General features: G+C 43.8%; 1 protein-coding gene across 4 annotated transcripts in view; it reads right to left on the bottom strand.

The window, feature by feature from the left end:
• Positions 1-27526, bottom strand: part of CEP128 (centrosomal protein 128) — a 437566-nt gene that overhangs the window by 382220 nt on the left and 27820 nt on the right. For 3 of the 4 annotated variants that reach the window (XM_045015394.1, XM_045015396.1, XM_045015397.1), the window contains exons 1-2: positions 24612-24700; positions 2391-2551 (exon numbers count right to left, since the gene is read on the bottom strand). In XM_045015394.1, the coding sequence (XP_044871329.1) occupies positions 2391-2537 (147 nt within the window). In that variant the 5' untranslated portion in view covers positions 2538-2551; positions 24612-24700. Of the gene's footprint in view, positions 1-2390; positions 2552-24611; positions 24701-27526 lie in introns of those variants that run through there. The other variant, XM_045015395.1, reaches the window with a different exon arrangement.

Genomic DNA, 27526 nt, shown 5'->3' with positions numbered 1-27526 from the left:
GTTAGTGTTACCATTAATAATATTTTGCCTCACATTAGGCATCTAAATAAGTGATCTGATTTTCAATGTGGCTGAGCACCCACAACTCCCATGGAAGGCTGTGAGAGCTGGAGACACCAAGCACCTGTAAAAACAAATCAGACCAATCATTTTCAATAGATGCCTAAGTTTAAGCAGCCAAATTTTGCCTATACTGTATTAAAACCTTTCAGCCAAGGACCTTAAAGCAATCACTTAGCCTCATATTATGGCAATCCCATTGAAATTCCAAAGTATCATTATTAAGGCAACATTGTAGTCACGGGTATTTTTAGTAAAAGTCATGGACAGGTCACAGGCAGTAAACAAAAATTCACGACCCGTGACCTGTCCATGACTTGTACTATATACCCCTTACTAAAATTTAGGCCAGAGGGCTGCGGGTGCACTGAAGCAGCAGTCTGGGGGTGCTGCGGGTGCTGGAGGTGGGTGGTCCCAGACCCCCTCTGGTGCGGAGGTGGGGGGGAGGGGCAGGGGGTTTGGCAGGGATGGCAGGCTCCCTACCTGGCTCCGCCCAGCTCCTCGGAAGCAGCTGGCATATCCCTGCAACTCCTATGGGGAGGGAAGGCCGGGGGGCTCCGTGCGCGGCCCCTGCCATGAGCGCTGGCTCTGCAGCTCCCAATGACCAGGAACCACAGTCAATAGAAGCTGCAGGGGTCATGCCTGCAGGCAGGTGCAGAGCACAGTGCCGCCTGACCCCTCCACCTAGGAGATGCAGGGACATGCGGGCCGCTTCCGGGGAGCCCCCACTAAGTAAGCGCCTACCCGCACCCCAACCTCCTGCCCCAGCCCTGAGTCCCCTCCCACATCCGAACTGCTGCTGCTGGGGGGAGAGGAGTGCAGTGGCCCAAGACTGCCCCAACAGCAGTCACTGTGGTAGCCCCGGAGCCAGCTGCACCAGCTGCTGCAGAAGTCACGGAGGTCATGGAAAGTCACAGAATCCATGACTTCCATTACCTTTGTGACAGACACGCAGCCTTAATCATTACCTGTATTTTACACATGGGTAAGCTGAGGCAAAGAGTTTAAGCTACCTGTCAAGCTCACCAAATAGTAAGAGAGAGCTTGAAGCTATGGGCAGGCACTCTGAATAAACTGAAAATATATACTGGTATTTTTGTTATATTGTCTGGCTCAGCGGCTACATAAAAATATAAGCCGCTGTCAAGTAAAAAGGAAGTGTGATCTTCTAGCTATGGCATAAGACTGGAGTCGAGATCTGGATTCTATTCAGTGCTGGAATTCACTTCACTCTCAGTGCCTCAGTTCCCCCATCTGCAAAATGAGGACAATGCATACTTCACACCAAAATATTAATCAAAATGAACACAGTGAATCTAAATCAGGATCTTTCTTCAGCTCAGAATTAAAACTGCAGTGTTATATCTCAGTTATTCCAGCTCAAGTTTACTCTGTGTTCAAGTTAAGATTTCTCTTTTCTACGTTACAACTCAGCAGACTCACTTTGGGTTCTTTCCTTCTCAGCATCACCAGTAGCAAAGATACTGCATGGCAGGCCAACTCGCACCCTCATTTTTATTGCTGGTGATGGATGCATTAAGAAGAAAATAACCCAGCTTGACTCGGAGCTCAAGGTGAGTCTGCTGGGCTGTCAGCTAGAAAGCAGTCTTAACTTGCAAACTGAGCTAGTTTGAGCTGGAGTCAGGGATACATAAAACATGGAACCCCACAATGCCAATTGTACAGAATTATATTTGCCCACAGAGAAGCCATTGCCCCAAAAAGCCATCCAAACAAGTGACATGCACTCTCTTTTGCATTCTAGCCTGTCCATAATCCTTTGTCTGAACATTATCTATTGAGATTATCAAATCTGTGGGGAAGGGATCTTTGTCTTCACACAGTCTGTAATTGTTTTTTTTATTTATACTGTGATAACACCTAAGACTCCCAGGACCCCATTGTGCTAGGCAATGTACAAACACAGAACAAAATGACAGTCGCTGCCCCAAAGAGCTAATGCATCCTGTTGGAATTCTGCAGTTAATTTTAAAATAAAATAAATGAATAGATTGCTCTGTTCCCAAGCATTTTGCCAACTTCATAACTGAATGAGACATTATCAGACCTTTCCATGGTTTAAATAAGTCATTTCTAACAATATTTTATCAAGCTTCCATGTTGCTGTCAGAAATAGCAGTAAAATACTCACTGTAAATGCAGACATGTCATGCTTTATTTCCCAAATACTTTTTACAATTGGTAAATGGCAAGTAATATTTCCCATTACCACAGCACTTTAGACCATCTCATTCAGAAAAATTGGACACTTTCTTTTACACAAACATAAGTTATCCTGTTTGCACAGCATCTGATCATTTTCTAACAACCTGTAAAGTGCTTGCTAAGGTATGGATCTTCTCTGTAACATCTCCAGCCCCATGGTTTCGGGCTCTGCTGTGGGTGGCTCTTAGAGGGCCCCGCCTTCCTACACGACCACGAAGGAAGTTGTCTGAATCACTGGATGAATCTGCCATTGATGTATTGAAATCTGGGGAACAGGGGAAAAGGACAGATCTGAATGTAACCACACTTATATTATAAAATCCAGTCATTGAAATATGAACAAACTTGAACATCTCTAATTGACCAAAAATATGTATTTGTCAGTGTTGGTTAAGAAGTGTGCAAACTATGATGAATCAGGGTTTTTTATTGCAAGAATAATGTGAAGGGAAGATGACTATTACAGCGAATGCTGACAACTATGGAAGCATAAACCAGCGGAATCAATTAAAGAAAAAACAGGCACATGAAAATAGTTAGTTCCTCTTTAAGATGCAACACGGTATACATTTCTCTGCTCTATGCGTATATGCAAGAACTTTAAAGAAGCAACTGATGCCTCATGAAAAACATTCTATATAGAAATAGTTTTGCCTCTATTTTCTCTCTTTATAGGAAGAGGTGTACAGATGTAGTGGGAAGGAGATTCCAGTTTTCTATTAAATATAGAAGTTGACATAAAATCCAAGATCCATGTTTCTTATAAGATCACCTGCTTCAGGTTAACAATGTGAAATCATAATCCCATAAGTAACAACATAATTGTCACTACAGCAACAAAATGATCACCACAAAGAAGGAATTAGGAGTTCATGTGATCATAGGCAGAGAGAAAAACTCAAAACAAATATAGTTTTAAATGCAGCTATCACTACAAAGAAGTGATAGGCAGAAGGGAGGGGCAGAAAAAAAATAGGAAAAAGTAGCATTTCTTAGGCCCGTCAGCCTTTAAAAGTTTTCAATAAGGCATAAACTCATATTTAGTATTTATTGTTTAATCTAGAGAAATGTTAACTTCCAGTAGTTGAAGTAGATTACTGGAGTCAGGACATCTCTGTTCTCTTCCCATCTTTCCACAGACTTTGGACAAGTCACTTAGACAAGTCCTGTGACTCAGTTTTCAGTCTGATCTGTCAAACAGTGTGTTTCAAGTTTTAATAAGTCCTGGTAAAGTACATTGAGACCTTCAGATGAAAGATGCTTTAGAGCTACTTTAGTAATTTTGCTTTATTTAAATTTCATTAGACATATCTCTTCAGACTCCTCACATCAAGTATTCAACATAGTTTTTTTTCATCTTTCTATTCAGACATCATCTTCATGATAAATTCTCAATGTTGTACGTGCAACTTCTACTATATCAAATGTCTTTTAAAACCGTTTATGTCATCAACCCATCCATCCCTTTTCTCCTCCAGCTTTGACAACCTCTTTGTCCACTTCTTCAATGAGGACCTCATCTTTTTTCCAGGCTGCCTCCTACTCTCTCTTTCCTTTATATTAATTTAACTAAAATTAATTATCTCTTCCTTGATGCTTATGGCTAGTGATTAAATTATATTCACATTTCTCCTTCCCTATGTAATACACAAGGCCCATCTCTTCTCCCATCCTGAGAGGCAAAATTCACCATATCAATATACTTTAAATAGGCTGGGTAGGGGGAAGAGGTGTGTCATTGAAATGCAAAGAAAATGGTCAGCAGTAACAAAATAAGAACCTAATCCTGGGAGGTACTGAACACTCATTTCTTACCAACTTCCCAGGAAGTTCCCAGGCCTAAATTTTTGAGACTGTTTTTGAAAGTGTTTTTGATAACTGAGGGATAAGAACATAAGAACAGCCATACTGAGTCAGACCAAAGGTCCATCTAGCCTAGTATCCTAGCTTCCAACAGTGGCCAATGCCAGGTGTCCCAGAGGGAATGAACAGAACAGGTAATCATCAAGCGATCCATCCCCCATTGCGCATTCCCAGCTTCTGGCAAACAGAGGCCAGGGAAACCATCCCTACCCAAGCTGGCTACTAGCCATTGATGGACCTATCCTCCATGAACTTATCTAGTTCTTTTTTGAACCCTGTTATAGTGTCTTGGCCTTAACAACATCCTCTGGCAGATTGACTCTGTGTTGTGTGAAAAAATACTTCCTTTTGTTTGTTTTAAACCGGATGCCTATTAATTTCATTTGGTGATCCCTTGTTCTTGTATTATGAGAAGGAGTAAATAACACTTCCTTATTTACTTTCTCAACCAGTCATGATTTTATAGACCTCCTTAGTTGTCTCTTTTCCAAGCTGAAAAGTCCCAGTTTTATTAATCTCTCCTCAGACAGAAGCCGTTCCATACCCCTAATCATTTTTGTTGCCCTTTTCTGAACTTTTTCCAATTCTAATATATCTTTTTCGAAATGGAGCGACAACATCTGCACGCAGTCTTCAAGATGTCAGCATACCATGGATTTATATAGAGGCAATACGATATTTTTTGTCTTATTATCTATCCCTTTCTTAATGATTCCCAACATTGTTCGTTTTGACTGCCACTACACATTGAATGGATGTTTTCCGAGAACTATCCACAATGACTCCAAGATCTCTTTCTTGAGTACTAACAGCTAAATTTAGACACCATCATTTTATATGTACAGTTGGGATTACGTTTTCCAATGTGTATTACTTTGCATTTATCAACACTGAACTTCATCTGCCATTTTGTTGCCCAGTCACCCAGTTTTGCAAGATCCTTTGTAGCTCAATGCAATCTGCCTGTATCATCTGCAAATTTTACCACCTCACTGTTAACTGTTGAATAGGACTGGTCCCAGTACACACCCTTGGGGGACACCACTATTTATCTTTCTCCATTCTGGAAACTGATCATTTATTCTTACCCTTTGAATTCTATCTTTTAACTAATTACTGATCCATGAGAGGACCTTCCCTCTTATCCCATGACAGCTTACTTTGCTTAGAGCCTTCGGTGAGGGATCTTGTCAAAGGCTTTCTGAAAATCTAAGTACGCTATATCCACTGGATCCCCCTTGTCCACATGCTTGTAGAACCCCTCAAAGAATTCTAGTAGATTGGGGAGGCATGATTTCCTTTTACAAAAAACATGTTGACTCTTCCCCAACAAATTGTGTTCATCTATGTGTCTGACAATTTTGTTCTTTACTATAGTTTCAACAATTTTGGCCAGTACTGAAGTCAGGCTTACTGGCCTGTAATTGCCGGGATCACCTCTGGAGCCCTTTTTAAACATTGGCATCACATTAGCTATCCTCCAGTCATTTGATAAGAAGCTGATTTAAATGATAGGTTACAGACTACCTACCTACTACTAGTTGTTAGTTCTGCAATTTCACATTTGAGTTCCTTCAGAACTCTTCGATGAATACCATCTGGTTCTGGTGACTTATTACTGTTTAGTTTATCATTTTATTCCAAACCTGCTCTAATGACAACTCAATCCAGGACAGTTCCTCAGATTTGTCACCTAAAAAGAATGGCTCAGGTTTGGGAATCTCCCTCACATCCTCAGCCACAAAGACTGATGCAAAGAATTCATTTAGTTTTTCCGCAATGGCCTTGTCGTCCTTGAGTGCTCCTTTAGCATCTCGATCATCCAGTGACCCCACTGGTTGTTTAGCAGGCTTCCTGCTTCTGATGTACTTAAAAAAATATTTGCTATTACTTTTGAGTCTTTGGCTAGCTGTTCTTCACATTCTTTTTTTGGTCTTCCTAATATTTTTCCACATCATTTGCCAGAGTTTATTCTCCTTTCTATTTTCCTCACTAGGGTTTAACTTCCACTTTTTAAAGGATGCCTTTTTGCATCTCACTGCTTCTTTTACTTTGTTTAATTATGGTGGCACTTTTTTGGTTCTCTTACTATGTTTTGGGGTATAAATTTAAGTTGAGCCTCTATTATAGTGTCTTTAAAAAGTTTCCATGCAGCTTGCAGGGATTTCACTTTTGGTACTGTACCTTTTAATTTATGTTTCACTAACTTTCTCATTTTAGTGTAGTCCCCCTTTCTGAAATTAAATGCTACAGTGTTGGACTACTGTGGTGTTTTCCCCACCACAGGGATGTCAAATTTAATTATATTATGGTCACTATTACCAAGTGGCCCAGCTATATTCACCTCTTAGACCAGATGCTGTGCTCCACTTAGGACTAAATCAAGAATTGCCTCTCCTCTTGTAGGTTCCAGGACTAGCTGCTCCAAGAAGCAGTCATTTAAGGTGTCAAGAAACTTCATCTCTGCATCCCATCCTGAGGTGACATGTACCCAAGCAACATGGGGACAGTTGAAATCCCCCATTATTATTTAGTATTCTATTTTTATAGCCTCTCTAATCTACCTGAGTATTTCACAAACATTATCGCCATCCCAGTCAGGTGGTCGGTAATGTATCCCTACTGGTATACTCTTGTTATTAGAGCATGAAATTACTATCCATAAAGATTCTAGGGTACAGTTTGGTTCATTTAAGATTTTTACTTCATTAGATAATACGCTTTCACATATAGTACCACTCCCTAATCAACATGACCTGTTCTGCCTTTCAGACATATTTTGTACCCTGGTATTACACGCTCCTCTGCACCTGTCGGCTTTCCCCCAGCCCTTAGTTTAAAAACTGCTCTCTGACCTTTCTTAATTTTAAGTGCCAGCAATCTGGTTCCATTTTAGTTTAAGTGGAGCCCATCCTTCTTGTATAGGCTCCATTGTGGATAAAAATCAATATTTTTTTTTAAAAAATCAAAACAATCAGATTTTTTTTAATTTAAATCGGTCGTTTTTGTTAAAATGCTTGTTGAGGAAAAAACCTATCTAAACATAGTTTTAATTAAGATATCTTTGAGCTATAATATATCTCATCATGGAACAGGGATTATAAATTCTAATTTTATAGTATGAAACAATATATTCATGTAATGTTTAAGAAAAGTTTTATAAATGAGTTCCAATAGTCCATGGATTAGGGACCCAATCTTATGGAGCTCCAGGGGCTTCTGTATAGATTATTTAGGTTAATCGTTCTATCTACTCAGTGGGACTCAGTGTGCAGATACCATCAGAGATGCTTAGTTTTGCATTTCTCAAACTGAGGATTTGTGTCTCCAGAGGTAACATGCTTGTTAACAGCAAAAATGTTTTAAAATAAATAAATAATATATAGAGGTGAGAAATAACAGACCTCAACCCTACTGTCCCTCTTCAAATTTGTGTACACAGAGTCAATCCCTTACCTCTCTCTAAAAGTGCAAAGTTTAAAAAAGTTCAATGAATAGAAGATTGTCGGGGGTGTAATAGATCTGGACAAGGAGAAGAAGTCTGGAGATAAATGTGAGAAGGGAGAGACAGGCTGTAGAAACAAAAGTGAAACTGCTTGAGCAGCATATTCCAGAAATCTTGAGGTCTTTCTGAGTGTAGCCTTCATTGATTTGAGATCTACCATACTATTCTCTCACTAGAAGGAAAAAACCTATAATGGCAGCAGGCGGTAAAAAGAGACCCAGTTTGGGAACAGTTTAATAAAGTTCCTCTACCTGTGGGTAAGACAGGCATGTGTGCAAAATGCAAACAGTGCAATAAAGACAGGCAAGGGCTGGTTGCCCAAATGAAACAACATCATGAGAAGTGTTCCTTCTCAGGAGGAAGTTGCGTTGAAATAATGAAAGGAACATGTCTGCCTATTCCATTGGAGCATCAACTTAAAGCGTAACAGTGACACTTCAGTATCAACAATAACTATTACATTGGTGGATATTCTACCATTTGAAAAAGCAAAGGGGTGGGAGTAAAACCCTCAAGAATTGGGAACTGCTGCACAGAACAAAAGGAAGAACACAGGAGACTTCCAAAAAACAACAAAGGAGAAGAGGGGAAGGAAAACAGGGAAGAAGTAGAGGTGACCCAAGAGGAAACAAATTTTCTCACTGAATTATGCTGAATTTGAAAATAATCTTTCATGAAGTCAGACCCTTAACTACTACATCAAGGCTGTATTTTTCCCCTGGATTTATGTGCAAATCTCCTATTGACATCAAACTCTCCTCAATCCATACAGAATTTCCCACTGAAGTCCTATATGTGTATCCCAGCCCATAAACCATTGTTTCTAAAATAGAATCTGCCCCCTCCACCAAATGAGTTTAACATTCCTACGCTGTAGCCTCCCAGGATGTTACTGCAGAGTAGCTCCCCTTTCCTTCCATCTGCTCACACACAGTTTGATAAAATCAGTGTGATCATCACAATCATTTTGATTTTCATGCTAATTAGTTGTTTGCGGTATTGTTGTAGCCAGATTGGTCGCAGGATATGAGACAGTAAGTGCGACAGCATCTTTTACTGGACCAACTTCCGTTAATGGAAGGGACAAGCTTTTGAGCTCCACAAAAGTCTTCTGGGGAAGAGCCATGGGTAAGGTAACCAAAGTTTCTAAGCTAATTACAAGCTAAGACAGGTTGTTAAGCATCAGGGGTTCACATATGCTGTTGGAGACCATTTAAAACATGGGCTATGGGCAATTGAGGGCTAGCAGGATGTAGGAGACCAGCACAACACCTTCAAAAGATGAGCCTGGGAACTTAAACTCATAACTCTGCTAGACTCTAAGGCCTGGTCTACACTACGATTTTAGGTTGAATTTAGCAGCGTTACCTTGATTTAACCCTGCACCCGTCCACACGACAAAGCCCTTTTTTTCGACTTAAAGGGCTCTTAAAATCAATTTCTTTACTCCACCTCCGACGAGAGGATTAGCGCTGAAATCAGCCTTGCCGGGTCGAATTTGAGGTAGTGTGGATGCAATTGGACGGTATTGGCCTCTGGGAGCTATCTCAGAGTGCTCCATTGTGACCGCTCTGGACAGCGCTCTCAACTCAGATACACTGGCCAGGTAGACAGGAAAAGTACCACGAACATTTCCTGTTTGGCCAGCATTGCGAACTGATCAGCACAGGTGACCATGCAGAGCTCATCAGCAGAGGTGACCATGGAGTCCCAGAATTGCAAAAGAGCTCCAGCATGGACCAAACGGGAGGTACAGGATCTGATCGCTGTATGAGGAGTCAAATCCATGCTAGCTGATCTCCATTCCAGTAAACGAAATGCCAAAACATTTGAAAAAAATCTCCAAGGGCATGAAGGACCGAGGCTATAACAGGGACTCGCGGCAGTGCCACGTGAAAATTAAGGAGCTCAGGCAAGCCTACCAAAAAACCAGAGAGGCGAACGGCCGCTCCGGGTCACAGCCCCAAACATGCCGCTTCTATGAAGAGCTGCATGTCATTCTAGGGGGTGCAGCCACCAGTACCCCAACCCTGTGCTTTGACTCCGTCAATGGAGTAAGGACACAACACAGAAGCGGGTTTGGGGGACGAGGAGGATGATGTGGAGGAGACTGAAGATAGCTCACAGCAAGGAAGCGGAGAAACAGGTTTCCTCAACAGCCAGGATCTGTTTCTCCCCTGGACCTGGAGCCAGTAACCCCCGAACCCACCCGAGGCAGGCTCCCGGACCCTGTAGGGGGAGAAGCGACCTCTGGTGAGTCTACCTTTCATGGTTTAAAAGCAAGTGTATTTAATGATTAATTTGCCCTGGCATTCGCGGCCAGTACAGCTACTGGAAAAGTCTGTTAACGTGTCTGGGGATGGAGCGGAAATACTCCAGGGACATCTCCATAAAGCTCTTCTGGATGTACTCCCAAAGCCTTTGCAAAAGGTTTCTAGGGAGGGCAGCCTTATTCTGTTCTCCATGGTAGGACACTATACCATGCCAGGCCAGTAGCACGCAGTCGGGAATCATTGCAGAACAAAGCATTGCAGCGTATGGTCCTGGTGTTTGCTGGCATTCAAACAACATCCGTTCTTTATCTTTCTGTGTTATCCTCAGGAGAGTGATATCATTCATGGTCACCTCATTGAAATAAGGTGGTTTTATTAAGTGGACATTCAGAGGTGCCTGTTCCTGCTGGGCTGTTTGCCTGTGACTGAACAGAAATGTTCCCCGCTGTTAGCCACACAGTGCGGGGAGGGGTGAAGCCATCAAAATGCAACCTTGTAACGAAAGCACATGTGCTATGTAATGTTAACAGCAAGGTTTACCGTGAAAGAGTGGACCCATTGCTCTATAAAATGTGGCTTTTTAAACTACCACTCTCCCTTTTTATTCCTCCACCAGCTACATATGTTTCTCCTTCCCAGAGGCTAGCAAAGATTAGAAGGCAAAAAAACCACACTCGGGATGAAATGTTCTCTGAGCTCATGCTGTCCTCCCAAACTGACAGAGCACAGCAGAATGCATGGAGGCAGACAATGTCAGAGTGCAGGAAAGCACAATAAAGGGGGGAGGGGAGGGTGGTTAGCTTACAGGGAAGTAGAGAAGAGTGAACCATGGGTGGAGAAGGGGAGGTTTCATCAAGGAGAAACAAACAGAACTTTCACACCGTAGCCTGGCCAGTCATTAAACTGGTTTTCAAAGCTTCTCTGATGCGCACCGCACCCTCCTGTACTCTTCTAAGTGCCCTGGTGTCTGGCTGCGTGTAATCAGCGGCCAGGCAATTTGCCTCAGCCTCCCACCCCGCCATAAACGTCTTCCCCTTACTCTCACAGAGATTGTGGAGCACACAGCAAGCAGTAATAACAATGGGAATATTGGTTTCGCTGAGGTCTATCCAAGTCAGTAAACTGTGCCAGCGCACTTTTAAACATCCAAATGCACATTCTACCACCATTCTGCACTTACTCAGCTTATAGTTGAACAGCTCCTGACTACTGTCCAGGCTGCCTGTGTATGGCTTCATGAGCCATGGCATTAAGGAGTAGGCTGGGTCCCCAAGGATAACTATAGGCATTTCAACATCCCTAACGGTTATTTTCTGGTCTGGGAAGAAAGTCCATTGCTGCAGCTTTTGAAACAGACCAGAGTTCCTGAAGATGCGAGCGCCATGTGCCTTTCCCAGCCGTCCCACTTTGATGTTGGTGAAATGTCCCTTGTGATCCACCAGTGCTTGCAGCACCACTGAAAAGTACTCCTTTCGGTTTATGTACTTGCTGGCTTGGTGCTCCAGTGCCAAGACAGGGATATGGGTTCCGTCTATCGCCCCACCACAGTTAGGGAATCCCATTGCAGCAAAGCCATCCACTATGGCCTGCACATTTCCCAGAGTCACTACCCTTGATATCAGCAGCTCTTTGACTGCGTTGGCTACTTGCATCACAGCAGCCCCCACAGTAGATTTGCTCACTCCAAATTGATGCCCGAGTGACCAGTAGCTGTCTGGCGTCGCAAGCTTCCACGGGGCTATCGCCACTCACTTCTCAACTGTGAGGGCTGCTCTCATCTTGGTATTCTGGCTCTTCAGGGCAGGGGAAAGCAAGTCACAAAGTTCCACGAAAGTGCCCTTACGCATGCAAAAGTTTTGCAGCTACTGGGAATCGTCCCAGACCTGCAACACTATGCGGTCCCACCAGTCTGTGCTTGTTTCTCGGGCCCAGAATCAGCATTCCACGGCATGAAACTGCCCCATTAACACCATGATGTGCACACTGCCAGGGCCCGTACTTTGTGAGAAGTCTGTGTCCATGTCTATGCCTCATCACTCTTGTCACCGCACTGCCGTCGCCTCCTCACCTGGTTTCGCTTTTGCAGGTTCTGGTTCTGCATACAGTGCAGGATAATGCGCTTGGTGTTTACAGTGCTCATAATTTCTGCGGTGATCTGAGCGGGCTCCATGTTTCCAGTGCTATGGTGTATGCGCTGAAAAAAGGTGTGAAACGATTGTCTGCTATTGCTCTGACGGAAGGAGGGGCGACTGACGACATGGCTTACAGGGAATTAAATCAACAAAGGAGGTGGCTTTACATCAAGGAGAAACACAAACAACTATCACAGAATGGCCCCCTCAAGGATTGAACTCAAAACCCTGGGTTTAGCAGGCCGTTGATTTCAAGGAGGGAGGGGGGAGCAAATGAATACAAATGAACACAAAACAAATCTGGTCTATTTCTTGTTTTGATCCACTCCATCTATCTTATACATCTTAGGCTGGCAGCAGATGGTGCAGTACTGCTAGCCATCGTCATGTCCTGGGTGCTCGGGAGAAGATAGTGCAGTTAGACTGGGGAATGATCTGGTTGAGTCACTCCCATGTCCTCCCAGGCACCCCTGACCAACCTCACCGAGGTCAGCTAAAAGAGCACCCAAGAGTACAACGACAATGGCTACCAGTCGTAATGCACCATCTGCTGACAAAAGGCAATGAGCTGCTGCTGTGTAGCAATGCAGTCCCATATCTGCCAGCACCCAGGAGACGTACAGTGACGGTGAGCTGAGCGGGCTCCATGCTTGCCATGGTATGGCGTCTGCACAGGTAACCCAGGAAAAAAGGCGTGAAACGATTGTCTGCTGTTGCTTTCACGGAGGGAGGGAGAGGGGGGCCTGATGACATGTACCCAGAACCACTCACGACACTGTTTTTGCCCCATCAGGCACTGGGATCTCAACCCAGAATTCCAATGGGCAGCGGAGACTGCGGGAACTGTGGGATAGCTTCCCACAGCTACCCACAGTGCAACACTCCGGAAGTCGACACTAGCCTCGGTACTGTGGACGCAGTCCAGCGACTTAATGCACTTAGGGCATTTTGTGTGGGGACACACACCATCAACTGTATAAAAACGATTTCTAAAAAAACCACTTCTATAAATTCCACCTAATTTTGTACTGTAGACATACCCTAAGGGTACCTCTACACTGCAATAAAAAACCTGTGGCACTGAGTTTCAGAGCCCAGGTCAATTGACTGGGCTCATGGGTCTTGGGATGAAGGTCTCAAAATTGAAGTGTAAACATTTGAGCTCAGGCTGCAGTCCGCACTCTGAAACCCTATGAGAGGAGTGAGTCTCAGAGCCCGGACTCCACCCCAAGCCCGAACAACTACACTACAATTTTGAGATCTGCAGCCCAAGCCCTGTGAGCCCAAGTCAGCTGACGTAGGCCAGCAATGGCCATGCCATGGGTCTTCTATTCCAGTGTCGACATAACCATGGACTTAACTGAGATACTGGTTTTATGGCTCATTACAACGATTTGTAACACACTCTACTGCCTGTTAATTCTTACTTGCCCACTTCATTGTAAGTGGTCATCTACAGCATGTGTGAACCTCTTATGCTTAACAATTTGCCCCAGCTTGTATTTAGCTTGGACACTCTGGTTACTTTCCCCATACCTGAAGCAGTGTGCTGCTAAGCTCAAAAGCTTGCAAAAGTTCGTCCAATAAAAGATATTACTTCACCTACCTTATCCCATGCTAATAGTTGGTATTTAGTGGCATGAACACTCATGGGAAAGTCTTAATAAAATTAAATGAGGCAGTCATCTGCAAAAATAAATTGATATGTCATTAATGTTAGTGAGTTATCATCAAGCCAAGACAAACAATCCTAAATGGTGAGTACAAGAGTGTAACAAACACCTACAGTGTGTGCTGGAAACCTGCAAGGTCCACATGATATTTTATTTGACTTAAAGGAAATTATCTTCATTATAATGACATAATGCAGGTATGGAAGACAGCAATTCATTGATTCATCAGAAAATCGAAAATTATGATTTGCAAGATGACATAAGACAAGAGCTAACTACCGGGGTCATATGTTACAAACACTGGCTACCTGCATGTTAATCACCTCAGAAGAAAACATTTCGGGCATGTCTACACTGCAATTAGACACTTGCAGCTGGCCCATGCCAGCTGACTTGGGCTTGCCATGCTTGGGCTAAGAGGCTGTTTAACTGCAGTGTACACGTTCCAGCTTGAGATGCAGCACGAGCTCTTAGACCCTGTCTCCCCACAGAGTCCTAGAGCCCAGGCTCCAAACCGAGCCTGAATGTCTACACTACAATTAAACTGCCCTTTAGCCCAAATCCCAGAAGCCCAAGTCAGCTGACACAGGCCAGTCACAGGTTTTTAACTGCACTGTAGACATACCCTTAGGGTCTCTGAATGCTGTGACTTTCTATCTCCAAGTAAACAGCTCCAAACTAATAACGTCAATTAAATAAGTTTGTTGATTTTAGCTTCAAAGAGATTCTTCTGTACTTAATACTCCTAAGGACACTATTCACTACAAAAGTCATTTTACAAGGCTGGCCCAGTACCACAACAGCTCTACATTTTGGTAAGCAAGAGGCACATATAGAATTCTTCTTCCAAGTACACTGAAAACTAAACATATTTTGGAGACAAATAACACACTGTACTTCCACAGCATCTTTCATCAAGCATGTCGAAACACTTTAAAAACTATAATTAAGCCTAGCAAGATAGCTGTGGTGATTTTACAGATGGGGAAAACTGAGGCACAAAAAGTTACGTAGCCCGTCTCAGGTTATGAATAGATATACTTCCTCAGTGTTGAAAAGAATCAAGTGTGCCTTCTTATCCCTTCACCACTCTTCAATGATTGGAAGCAATCTGCAGACATAATAGGAAGCAAAGAAGTGCAAAAAAAAAAAAAACAGTACCAAAAACAGGGGGACAAGGGAAGAATCTAGTTTGATGGAGGGAAAAATGAGCCTTAAAGCAATACCTGATATCAATAAATTAAAGGCACATAAAAAAATCTATAACTAAGACTATGATTTAGTCACAGAATCCGTGACTTTACCAAACCTCCATGACTTCTAGGGCTTCATGAGGAGGAGGCAGGACTGCGTGCGCCTGCTCTGCTGAGGCTGGCTGGAACCAGGACCCTGCAGCCCCTGCCTCATGGCTTCTGCCGGGGCCCACACGCCTCAGCCCTGTGGCTTCCCAGGCTTGGCAGGGGCTGCAGCTGGGGCCCTGTGCCTCAGCCCAGAGCTTCCACTACAGGCTGCAGCTGGGGCCATGCAATCCAGCTTCGCAGAGTTCTGACTCCTGGGCTTGGCGGGGGACATGCGCCCCAGGCCCACAGCGTCCCAGGACTGGCTGGGGGCTGCAGCCGGAGCTGTTCACCTCAGCCCCGCAGATTCTGCCAGGGGCTGCAGCTGGGGCCATGTGCCCTAGTCCCGCAGAGTCCTGGGCTTGGCAGGGTCCATGCACCCCAGCCCCGTGGGCTTGGCGAGGGCTGCAGCCAGAGCTGTCCACCCCAACCCCGCGGTGTCCCAAGTCCTGGGCTTGGTGGGGGTTTGGCAGGGGTCGCATGCCCCAGCCCCATAGCTTTCACCAGGGGCTACAGCTGAGGCCGTGCGCTCCTACCCAGTGGCTCCACCAGGAACCGTGCGCCCCCCTTGCGCCTTCCAGGGCTGTGTGCCTCCACCCCGCTGCAGCCAGGGCTTGAAGGGGGCTGCAGTTGGGGCCAGACACCCATGTCACGTACCTGGGCCAGCTCTGGAGCGGGGTTGTGCCCCCCGTGGCTGCGTGCTCCTCTGTGGCCATTGGAGTCTGGGCTATGCCCCCCACCATGGCAGAGGGCTTGGCCTGTTGGAACCCCCTGCAATGGGACTCCATTCCTCTCCCATACCTAGCCCCGCCCCCTGGTTATTTTTAGCAAAGTAACAGACAGGTCACAGGCTCCAGGAATTTTTGTTTACTGCCCATGTCTTTTACTAAAAATAACCATGATAAAAATCTTAGCATTATCTATAACATAGAGCACAGTGGTCAGAATATTGATGAGGCTTAGATGGAGAAAGCAACAAGAATGAATTCTCTCCTACCATGAAAGGTTAGTATCTTCTAAGTAGGTTATGGTCACTACCATATAATTTATTTAAAAACAAATCTCTATCACTGTAAGCTTCATAACCAGCCTTCAAGACAGCTGTATGCAATTCTGTCCAGTGTGTGCACACAGTTAACCAAGAGATACTTCATGTGTCAAGTTAACATGGAAAATATACTTATCTTGAAAGGTGTATAGTCTTTAACCTTTGGATTCCACCCAAACTAGTCTGAGTTAAAACCCACATATAATTGTTGCAGAAAGATATTTTTTTAAATCTACACATACAACGTTATTTCCCGCAAATCCTGTAAATTAAGTAGCTCTTACACGGGGCTCAATCTTATTCTATTGATATCAACTGGAGTAGGATCAAGACTGCACATACACCTCTACCCCGATATAACACGACCCGATATAACACGAATTCGGATATAATGCGGTAAAGCAGCACTCCGGGACGGGGCGGGGCTGCGCGCTCCGGCGGATCAAAGCAAGTTCAATATAACGCGGTTTCACCTATGACGTGGTAAGATTTTTTGGCTCCCGAGGACAGCGTTATCGGGGTAGAGGTGTACTACAATTACCGCAGTGCACATGAATAGCTTTGTTCACAGGACTGGTGTTAGTCATAAGTAATACAAATGACCACCTGAGGAGCCACAATTTCATGCAGCCTGAAAGTCACAGGGCAATCCAATCTCTGCCTCTAGTAGGTGGAGAAAATTCACTGACTAATTTCTGTGCTATTTTGGTTTTTATACACCAGATTACCATGGTATCTAAGCACTTTCCAAAGAAGGATAAACATACTGCTACAAAAATTTCACTGTTTGAAAACTGTTGACACCAAAACTATACTAATCACAATTTTGCAATTAGTATACACTAGAACAAAATCACATTCAACCTTAAATTCTAGGATTTAATCACAATTAACTGAAACGGTGCTCAGAAAGGTTTACTAGTCTACACTGGTCACAAAACATGGTCAGTATTGTTTCAGCAAACTTGATTTATTGCTCCATATGTTCTCCCATTCCTCAGTTTTGGCATCTATTCCTACACCAATTTTTCATCTTTTCATGAACATAGTTGTTTCCTGTAAGTAACAGAGATTACTTTGTACAGAATGGGGAGTAAACCTTTGTGTTTTGTGGATGTCGTTTTTCAAATTGCATCAATTTTCTGCTTAGGTTTGCTTTTTCATAGGGATGGGTTGAAAAGTCTCAATTGCAGGTATTTATATACTGGAATTTTGGTGTCTTTTACTAGTTGTATTTCATCACTTGAGCTAAATATATTGTCTCTAAACAGTTGGACGAATTTTGATGTACCCGTAAGTTCCCAAATGTTAAAACTTCCAGGTTTTTATTGAGGTTACAAGAGAAGAGGGGTATGAGCTTAAATTATTTAGAAAGCTACCCCAAGTTTCTATTGTTGCTTTCATAAAAGGGCAGCTATATACTGATTTTGGCCTATAGGATTTCTTTATCCATGGGAATCATGTGTACTTTGATTGCACAATATGAGCTTGTTCTATCTCTAGCCATTCCTGATTAAGGTTTGGTGTTATCCAGTACATCAGGTTTGTGATCTGACTAGCCTGATAACAGTGTTTAATGTTTGGTAGTGCCAATCCTTCCTTTGCCACAGCCTTTGTAAAGCAGATTGCTTAACTCTGGATTTCTTATTTCCCCAAATGAATTTGTTTATCATGGATTGCCACTGATTTAACAAATTCCCAGGGACTAAAACCAGGAGCATTTGGAAAAGGAAGTTAATGCAGGGTAAAATATTCAATTCATATTTTGACCAATTTTTCAGCTCTCGTTTGATATTTTTAATCAAAAGCATATAATTATATAAGTTTTGCCATCCTTTAGAAATGTGGATTGCCAGATATCTTACTGAAGTAGCTACCCATTTGTGTTCGTATTTATCTTTTATATCTTTCAGTAGGTCATAGCCCATACCTACGCCCAAGAGGTCTCACTTGTCATAGTTTATACTAAATCCTGACACTTTGACAAATTTTAAGATTTTCTCTTTCAAATCTAGTAGTGTGAGAGCTGGATTCATAACAAATACCATGACATCATCTGTGTAAGGTTAATTTGTGTTCCCTGTTTCTTTTTGTAATTCCCCTTATACAAGGATTATTTCTTATCAACTAGAAGATGAATTACTCCATTACCCTGGCAAAAACAGGAGACAATGGGCATCCATGGCGTGTGCATCTAAAGAAGGAGAATTTTTTCTGATATCCTTTTACTCTTACAGCAGTACATGGTTTGGAATACAAGATGGAAATCCAATTTTGAAATTTACGGCCTAAGCCAAATGTATATAAAGTATCTTTTAAGAACTGTCAATTTACTCTGCCACAAGCTTTTTCTGCATCTAGTGACAAAAATAGATGGGCTCATTGGTAAGAGTGAAAAGATCAGATCTAAAATTCAGCGCATTATCTGACAGCTGCCTATTTAATACAAATCCTCTATTTGATCTGTGTTTGCCACATGTAATTTATTTGCTCTTCCCTTCCAGAGGGGCAAGAGATGCATGTGATTAGAATTGTTTTCTTTATTATTTTTAAGTACATAAGATGATGTGCTATGTATTGTTAATTTGGGAATGCAAGATCAAATAAGCATGTTTTCCATTTGGCTCAAAAGGACTGTTACACAGAAAAGAAACAGCCTATAAGATAACTAGAAAAATTTAGCCTTTCACCTCAATGGAGCTTCCCTGGCTGCAGAGGTTCAAATTAACAGAGCCAACTGCAGGACTGGAGCCTAATTCTTGCCCCATGTTCTTCTTTCTCCACCACCACATTTATTTCCAATATCTAGGTCCAAAAATAATAGCAGCTCTGATTGTTTATCTTCAACGCTAGGGAAAATTACTTTTCTAAAACTCTGAAATTATCTAATTCTAAGAACACCTAAGGGCAGGGTGGATTGAAGGGAATCAAGAGACAAAGTTGAAAATATTTTAAGGGTCATTTGACAGCATTCCTTCAAGGAGGACTGCAGGGAGAGGATGAAGAGAAACTATGGGTATGGCTACACTGGCGAGTTGCAGCGCTGGAAAGCCTCCACCAGCGCTGCAATTAGTAAGTGGCCACACCTGCAGGGCACTTCCAGCGCTGCAACTCCCTGGCTGCAGCGCTGGCCGTACACCTCACTCAGCATGGGGAATAAGGATTCCAGCGCTGGTGCTGCAGCGCTGGTCATCAAGTGTGGCCACACACCAGCGCTGTGATTGGCCTCCAGGGTATAAGGATGTATCCCAGAATGCTTTTATAAATTACTCTCTTTGTTTTGTTATGCAGCCTCTCTTTGTTTTGTTATGAACGAGCTCCGTGCGGTTGCCGCTGCTGCTTATCTAAAAAACAAACAGAGCTCCTGTTTGCTGTGATCATCTGTACCTGGCTGTAAACAATCAAATCAGAGGCAGGCAGGGAGCGAATGAAACAGCGGGGAGTCGTGTTGGCTGCAGGCTGTTTGCAATTAAGAGTTAAGACTAAGGGGTCGGAAACATGTTCTGATTTTTCAAGGCAGGAAGCTAAACACACAGTGTTGGCTCCAAAAATCCCCTCTCTCTCTCCCCCCGCTCCCTGTCACACTAGACCCCACTCCACCCCCCTCTTTTGAAAAGCACGTTGCGGCCACTTGAACGCTGGGATAGCTGCCCATAATGCATCACTCCCAACAGCGCTGCAAATGCTACAAATGTGGCCACACACCAGCGCTGGTAGCTGTGAGTGTGGCCACACACCAGCGCTGGCCCTGCACAGCTGGATGACCAGCGCTGCAAACCGTAAGTGTAGCCATACCCTATGTTCCTGTAAACGCAGCAAAGAGTCTTGTGGAACCTTATAGACTAACAGATGTTTTGGAGCATGAGCTTTCGTGGGTGAATACCCACTTCGTCGGATGAATACGTTCCCATATTCATTTAGGCTATACCTACACTACGAGCAAGGAGGCAAGGAATCTGATTACCCTGGTGGTGTACACATACTTGTGGTAGCTCAATGAGAGCTAGCACAAATATCAATAATAGCGTAGCTGCAGCAGAGGCACAGCTGAGATGTGCCAAGTACATATCCACTGGTTTCAGGCAGGTTTGTACTCAGCACAACTCAGTCATGCATCCACTGCCACTACCTGCCCTCCCATGATTACACTGCTATTTATATCCATGCTAGAACAAATAAGTACGTGCACACAAGCAGAGGAATCACCCCCTTAGCTTATAGTGTAGACATCACTTTAGTGTAATTAAGCTACTAATTTCTACCTATTGAAGTAACAAACCTCCCCCATACACACACACATACCATAGTAGTTCATACCTCACTAGTCTTGCACAAATGCATTAGTATATTAAATATTCACACAGTACTCACCTAAGGCTATGTCTACACTACAGCCTATACTGGCAAAATTTATGTCATTCAGAAGAGTGACTATTTCACACATCCTGAGCGACATACGTTACACTGACATAGAGCTGTGCACACAAATGCTTATGTCTGCAGGAGAATTTCTAACACCGACATAGCTTATGCCACTCCTGTTGGCACAGAACATCTTCACCACACGTGCTCCACTGATATAGCTGTACCAGTAGAGCTGCACCACTGTACATATAGACATGGCCTAAATAAGTACAAGAAACAAGCATGGCACTCCTTGCCACAACATATCAGGCAATTCAGAAAAGGAGAACTGAATAATCATATGGCTAATGAGAACATCCACAGATACATTAGATAGAAATATCAAAACAAGTTTGTAAGGAATATAAGCATTCTTACTTAAGGGCATATGCCAACTTCTAAAATGATGGTGAAAGGAAGAAACTTCCCTCATGGGCAGGTTATTCCATAATTTCCCACTTAATTTTCTTCATTTTCCTCTGAAGTATCTGGTACAGACAGATATCTGAGACGGTATCCTGAACTAGACAGGCCATTGGTATAGCAATCCCTATGGGGAGGCTTTAAGTTTATCAACAACATACCAGCCAAAGCAGTGGTCCTCAAACTGAGGAACTCCAGGGGTCATGTGGCAGGACCCGGGTCAGCTCCCACAGTGGGTGGGGAGGGAGTGACACCCAGCCCTGCTCCACCCCAGTCCCGCTTCACCCTAGCTGCAGCTCCACTTCACACCCAGCTGCACTCCGGCCCAGCTCTGGACCCAGCCACAGTTCTCCCCCATCCCCAGTTCTGCCCCCAGCTCCACCTTCAGCCCAAGCTGAGGAAGCCTTGGCTGCTCAGTAATGGAGGGAAGAGTGGGGTGAGAATATGGACTGATTCCATTACTGGTAAGGGGGGGTGGGGTGCGGCAGGAAAAGTTTGGGCACCACTGAGCTAAAGGCTGATATGATAGACAAAAAGTCCCGACTACAGTCAAGGGTCAGCATTCAGGCAGTAATCTCCTCACCCTTCCCTAGCTAGTGGAAAAAACTCAATAATTTAAAATATTTAAAATTAGGCAGGACAAAATACTAGAAAGTGTACTAAAAGGGAACAATCATTTTATTAGCAGGGAGATGGACTGTATGATCTAATAGATCTTACTCCTGTGGGAATTCTGCACGACTTCACAAGTGCAGAATTCATGTCCCCAGCAGATTTTTTTTTTTCCTGTGTAGAAAATATATTCTGCCAGAGAGGCACTAAAGTTACACCTTTCACCACCCAGGGGCTGCTGTGGCACCAGAACAGAGAGCAACCTGCTCACCGGCAGTAGCAGCCAGCGATAGGGAAGAGGAGAGGGTGCGTTCCTCACAGTGCCCTGCCCATGGGGCCAAGTGAAGAGGAACAGGATGGGGGGAGGAGGATGGGACACAGAACGGGGCACACAGGACTGCTGGGAGGTAGGGGGTGACAAAGACCTGAGTTCACAAGGGCTAGTGGGACAGATAGACTGGAGCAGGGCTGAATGGGAGTGGGGGTGCAGGGCCATTTGGGGATGGGTTTGGGCAAAGGGTTGCTCAGTTGGGGTGCTGGACCACATGAGGATGGAGGTAAGGAGTGGCTGAGTCTGGGTGCAAGGACACATGGGGATGGGACAGAAGGGGGATGCAGGGACACATGGTGATAGGTGCAGATGTGCCTGACTGAATGGAAGAGGCTAGGGGTCAGACAAGTTCTGCACGGGGGAGGCTCCCCAACTGCCTAACAATCCCTTCCCCCTAAAAAAACCCTGTTCCAAACTTCTCCCACGCACACCCAACAAACCGCCAGATTCACTCCCAGGCTCATTCCCTGCAATTACTTCACTCTCCCTTAGCTCAATCATTACCCCTGACTCCTCCAAACCTTTGCACTGCTTCTGAGAGATGCGGGCATACATTTCTGTGTTGTAGCTTAAATGAATGATTACTCAAAGTTTTGTATTAATATGCCTAGTAGGGAATCTATTTGTCAAAAAACAGATCCTGAATCTTTTTTTGTTGTCTGTATTGTTACAGACATACTTGCTGACAGGTATTTTTAAATAAATTACCAAAATAATTGAAACTGGCACGATTATACTGTGTTATTTTGATGAATAAAATACACAGATTTTTGCAGAATTTTAAAATATTATGCGCAGAATTTTTAATTTTTTTGCACAGAATTCTCCCAGGAGTAAGATCTTTTCTACCTCTAACTTCTATAAGCAAGATTGCTTCTAAACAAAAAGTAACATTTGGTGCCCTGATTCCTGCCAGTCCTTATAAGCAGCTGACTTTCCTCTTGCAATGTACCTTTTTGAGTAAGAAGGGAGGAGAGACTCGGACAGGATGGAGCAAAAATTATACCTTGCCTAAGTGCCCCAGGACAGGCACCTTTGGGTTCTTTGACTCAGATATTTAAACTGGCACAGAAGCTTTTTCCAAGAGCATAGTTGTTTTATTTTTACTGAATTTTTAAACACTGAAATAAAAGTAATGCTGAACAGCACTGCAGTTAATTTGCTAAAAACAAAATAAAGTTCCAATAAGTGTCGCAACCAAATGAGGTCAAGAAAAAGGAAACAACCCTAGAAGTAGCACAAAGCAAATGAAGATTTACCACATAGACAGTTAAGCGATTTATTTTTAGCTGTCCAACAAGGTTTGCTAAAAAATGCAATGGCTGCAGTGCTGAAAGGAGACTAGTAAATAAAGTGCTAAATAAACAAAAAATGACTGAATGAGGACATTTCATCTGACAGAAAAACAATTTTCTACTAGATTTTCATATAGCTTTCAAGCTTCCTCTTTATTCAAATAAGCGTGCTAAGAGGAAGTGCAAGCACTTTCATGCTTAAAAGAGATTCAGTGTTTGTAGAATTGACATCCTAGTTTTTAATATGGTTATGATAGTCTCTAATTTCAACTCCCCAGTGAGAATACTTAGAAAAATAACTAAAAACCAAGGTAATTAGAAGTACAAATATATGCTGAAACAGGATGAAAGCCAGAAGAGATATTTGCCAAAATGTTTCTTGAAGCTAGCCACCCCTTCCCCGTCTCTTCCTCCACCAGTTTGTTTACCTGCCGCGTGTGCAAGTTCAGCCGATCGTGGCTCCCACCGGCCGCGGTTTGCTGTCCCAGGCCAATGGGGGCTGCAGGAAGTAGCGCGGGCCGAGCGATGCGCTGGCCGCCGCTTCACGCCACCCCGATTGGCCTGGAGTGGCAAACCGCCGCCAGTGGGAGCCGCGATCGGCAGAACCGGGGCATGCGGCAGGTAAACAAACCAGCCCGGCCCGCCAGGGTGCTTACCCTGGGGAGCCACGTGCCAAAGGTTGCCGATCCCTGTTGTAAACTCTTTGTGGGGACAAAAGAGTGTATGATACTATCATTTGTGTGCTCTGACCAAGGCTAAGCATGTTGTCAGCACTTAAAATTTGGGTTCTGCCAGTTTCATTCTATTACCCAACACACAGATGCTGCTACACCACCTTTTGACACCAGGGTAGAAAATTTCCTCCAGACATAACAAACCCATGAAAAAAACCCACAGAAATTGAGTTTTCAGCTTAATTGGCTTGTGAGTTGCTTATTGGCTAGTTTTTGGCATATAGTTTATTGCTTGTTTGGCTTATAGCTTCTTTTTTTTTTGGTCGGTTCTGGGCAAGCAGGGGAAAGGCGGTGCGCATAGCGGGCCCAATATATTCCCAGACTGCATGCCAGGGAGATCTAGACACAGAGAGGGTTGGGGTTCTTAGGGACTGGCTTGTTTTGGCCTTATTTTGAAATGGGATTACCTTGATTTTTAGCTTATTGTGAAAGTCAGGGTGCTTATTTACCACGTGAAAGTTGGCAACTGTGGTTTCCTCTGTGCAGCTCAAGGCCAGCTTTCTAAACACAACACTGCAGTACCCCACAGGACAGACATCGCCCCCATACACTGCCCCACAGGCCCTCCCGGGGCCCAGCCCCTACAGTGGCTCCCAGCAGCCCCCCTGGGCTCCGGCCACTTGGCCCCCGCCCCCGGGTCCTACTCCGGAGCCACCCAGGCCCAATGCGCCATGGGGGCCGAGCCCCCTCCTCACCTCGCGAGAGACCTCAGCATCAGGGCACCCCCACCCCGCCGGCTCCAACCGCCCAACTCTGCTCAGCTTCCTCCCCACCTCGCCGCTATGGCAACTTGAACTAGCCGCCTTGCCACAGGAAGAGAGCGCGGCCTCCCGGGCGCCAGGGCCCCCGACGCATAGCACTGTGGGACATGTAGTCCTCAGGCTCCGATGCCGCCATCATGGGAGAAGGTTGAGTGGACTACAATTCCCGAAAGACCTTGCGGCTGCGCTTCTGGGTCTCGCCTGGGGCGCAACTGTCCGCGCCGAAAGCCCAACCGAGGCGATCGCCAGAAGCTCAGGCCACACCCGTTGCTTAAAGAGCCATCCATGAAAGGAGGCGTGTGAGAACAGCAGCCTCAGCAAGACCTGAGCCCGACGGTGACTCTACATTATACCCGGGGGAGGAGTGTAACTGGAAAAGTGGCATTAAAATGCAAATAAGTATTCTTTTTAATTATGGTTTTTAGTGATTAATTTCTAGAAATTTTTCAACTGCAAACACTTTTGCACTTGAGTAATTTATAACACAGGCGAGCAGTCCAGACTACTCATCTGCATAATCATTCAAGTTTGTTAGTGGTTTCAAGATCAGGACATTGGTTAGTAATCTGTTTGAGGTAAGAAAAAAAATATGTGGTGCCAGTGGGAGCTGTGATCGGCCGAACCTGCAGATGCCGCAGGTAAACAAACCATCCCAGCCCTTCAGCAGATTTCCCTGATGAGCTCCATGCCAGAGGTTTCCAGTCACTGATGTAGAACAATAAAACAGTGCCTGGGGTCTATGCCGGATCTTGTTCTGATCAGAAGTGTCAGGGCATAAACTACAATAAGGGCTTATCTACCCTACAGTGTGGGGTTGATCTAAGCTACGCAACTTCAGCTATGTGAATAGCGTAAGCTGAGGTCAGCGTACTTAGATCTATTTACCATGGTGTCTTCAGTGCGGTAAGTCCACAGCTGACGCTCTCCCGTCAGCTCCGCTTCTGCTGCTTGTTCTGGAGTACCGAAGTCGACAGGAGAGCGCTCAGCAGTCGATAAATCAACCCCCACTGTATTGAGTGCTGCCCACGGATCCAGCAGGTAGCGTAGACAAGCCCTTACTGGACTTAACAATAGGAGGAAGTCAGGGAAGAAGACCAAAAATAAGCAGTAAGATCCTGCATTTACATAGTAACAACTGCAAAAAAATGAATTGTGTTTGATTCATTTAGAATGTTGGGTGTTTTTGCTTGTTTTATATAAGTCCTTTGGTTATCTTTGTTTTTAATTGTTTCTGTGACCACTGCTACTGTAGATTTCCAGGCCACTTCAGAGACTGTCAATTAAGCACAAGAGCATTAAATTGTTCAGTGATTTTTATAAGGTCACATGTCCACTGGAGCTCATTTGAGACAAAAAAAAATCCAAATCCTATGACTGCTAAAAGTAATTTCATGTGGTCTTTAAAAACATGGCAAGCTGGTAAAGTCACGTTCAAAGACCACCATCCTGAAGCAGGTATGAATCAAAATACTCATGTGCAGCAAGAGATTCCAGAGAACTGGCGACACCTTACAGAAAAAAATACACAAAATACATTTTAGAGAGAAATAAATCTTAATCAATGCTGGGTTTTTTTATTCTAGTCAGGAAAGTCTGTTAGTCATTCTTTAATACTTCCTACCTTGCCTCTTCTGAGTCAATTATCTCTTGGTTCTCTTTACACCAAGTGTAAAAAGTGCTATGTATCCCCTCAGATTATGAATTTGTGAAATAAACAGTTCAAGTACAAATATTTTTAGATTCAGGATACAATGGCTAATACACAACATAGTCTTAAAGAGAGAAAATCAAAATCAGTATAAATGCCGAGTCATTACAGGAAGCTTAGCCTGGGTCTCTGAAACTTCCAATGGAAGTTACAAGAGAGGCTTAAAACTGTGCTTACATTGTAGTTTTGTGGCTTTTGTAGCTGATAATATACCCAAAACAAAATAATAAAATTAAGTCTTTAACAATGTTGCTAACCCCAAAATCAAAAAGCATGAATCAAGACCAGAAAACACAAGATTAAAAAATGAGGGGAGGAAAGTCTTTTGATTTCCTTTCTGAGCCTTTACAATGCATTTGCTTCTACATTTTCAAGCTTTTATCTGCAGCCATTGGGGCTAGAAACTTCATGTAAAGAAAAAACAAAAGCAGAGATACTCTTGTAATCACATGAATCCAGATTCTGGGACTTTAAGAAAAACACCAAATACCCTCCTATGTAAATACAACCCTTTTTTCAAAGGTAGATTTAGGGTAGATCAGTGGCAGTTGACTGAACTGTAAAACTGTGTTCCTAAAAAGTTAAGCAGCTGTTAATTTTGCTCTCTATGGTTGCTTAATTTACTCAAAGACTGCTTTCTACCGTAGTTGATTTTCCTTTAAACCTTCATACTACCCTCTTCTCAAGCAATTCTCTCACTCTTCCTTCCCAACCCTCACACACATTCTTAGCTCATGCCTGCTATTGCTAAAGCACCCTCATCCCTGTCCTAGGGAGAGAGGCCTCCCTTATATATATTCCTGCACCCATCTGAGGTGAGCCACAAGATTCTCTTTGTCATCTGATCCACTGGATAACATTTCTCTAGACTACTCAACATGGCATCTTCCATCATTCCATTGCCTTTAAGGGCCAAGCCCCAATAATGCCCATGTGGGCCGTGCTTTAGAGAAGCCAGCATGCTTTGTTCCCTTTTTTAAAAGTTCTTGCTGTCTCATTTATTGTATTCCCCATTGTAGCAACCTGCATGGAAGTTGGAAAGAGGAGTATGGGCTGTAGGAAGAAAGAGTTTGAAGAAGGCACCAGGAAGTCGATTCTGTATGTCTATGGCTAGGATTGCTAAACTGGAGCTAGAGCAGCT

Source organism: Mauremys mutica, chromosome 4, assembly GCF_020497125.1.
Source record: "Mauremys mutica isolate MM-2020 ecotype Southern chromosome 4, ASM2049712v1, whole genome shotgun sequence".
NCBI lineage: Eukaryota > Metazoa > Chordata > Testudines > Geoemydidae > Mauremys > Mauremys mutica.
This window is presented reverse-complemented; position numbering and strand designations above follow the sequence as displayed.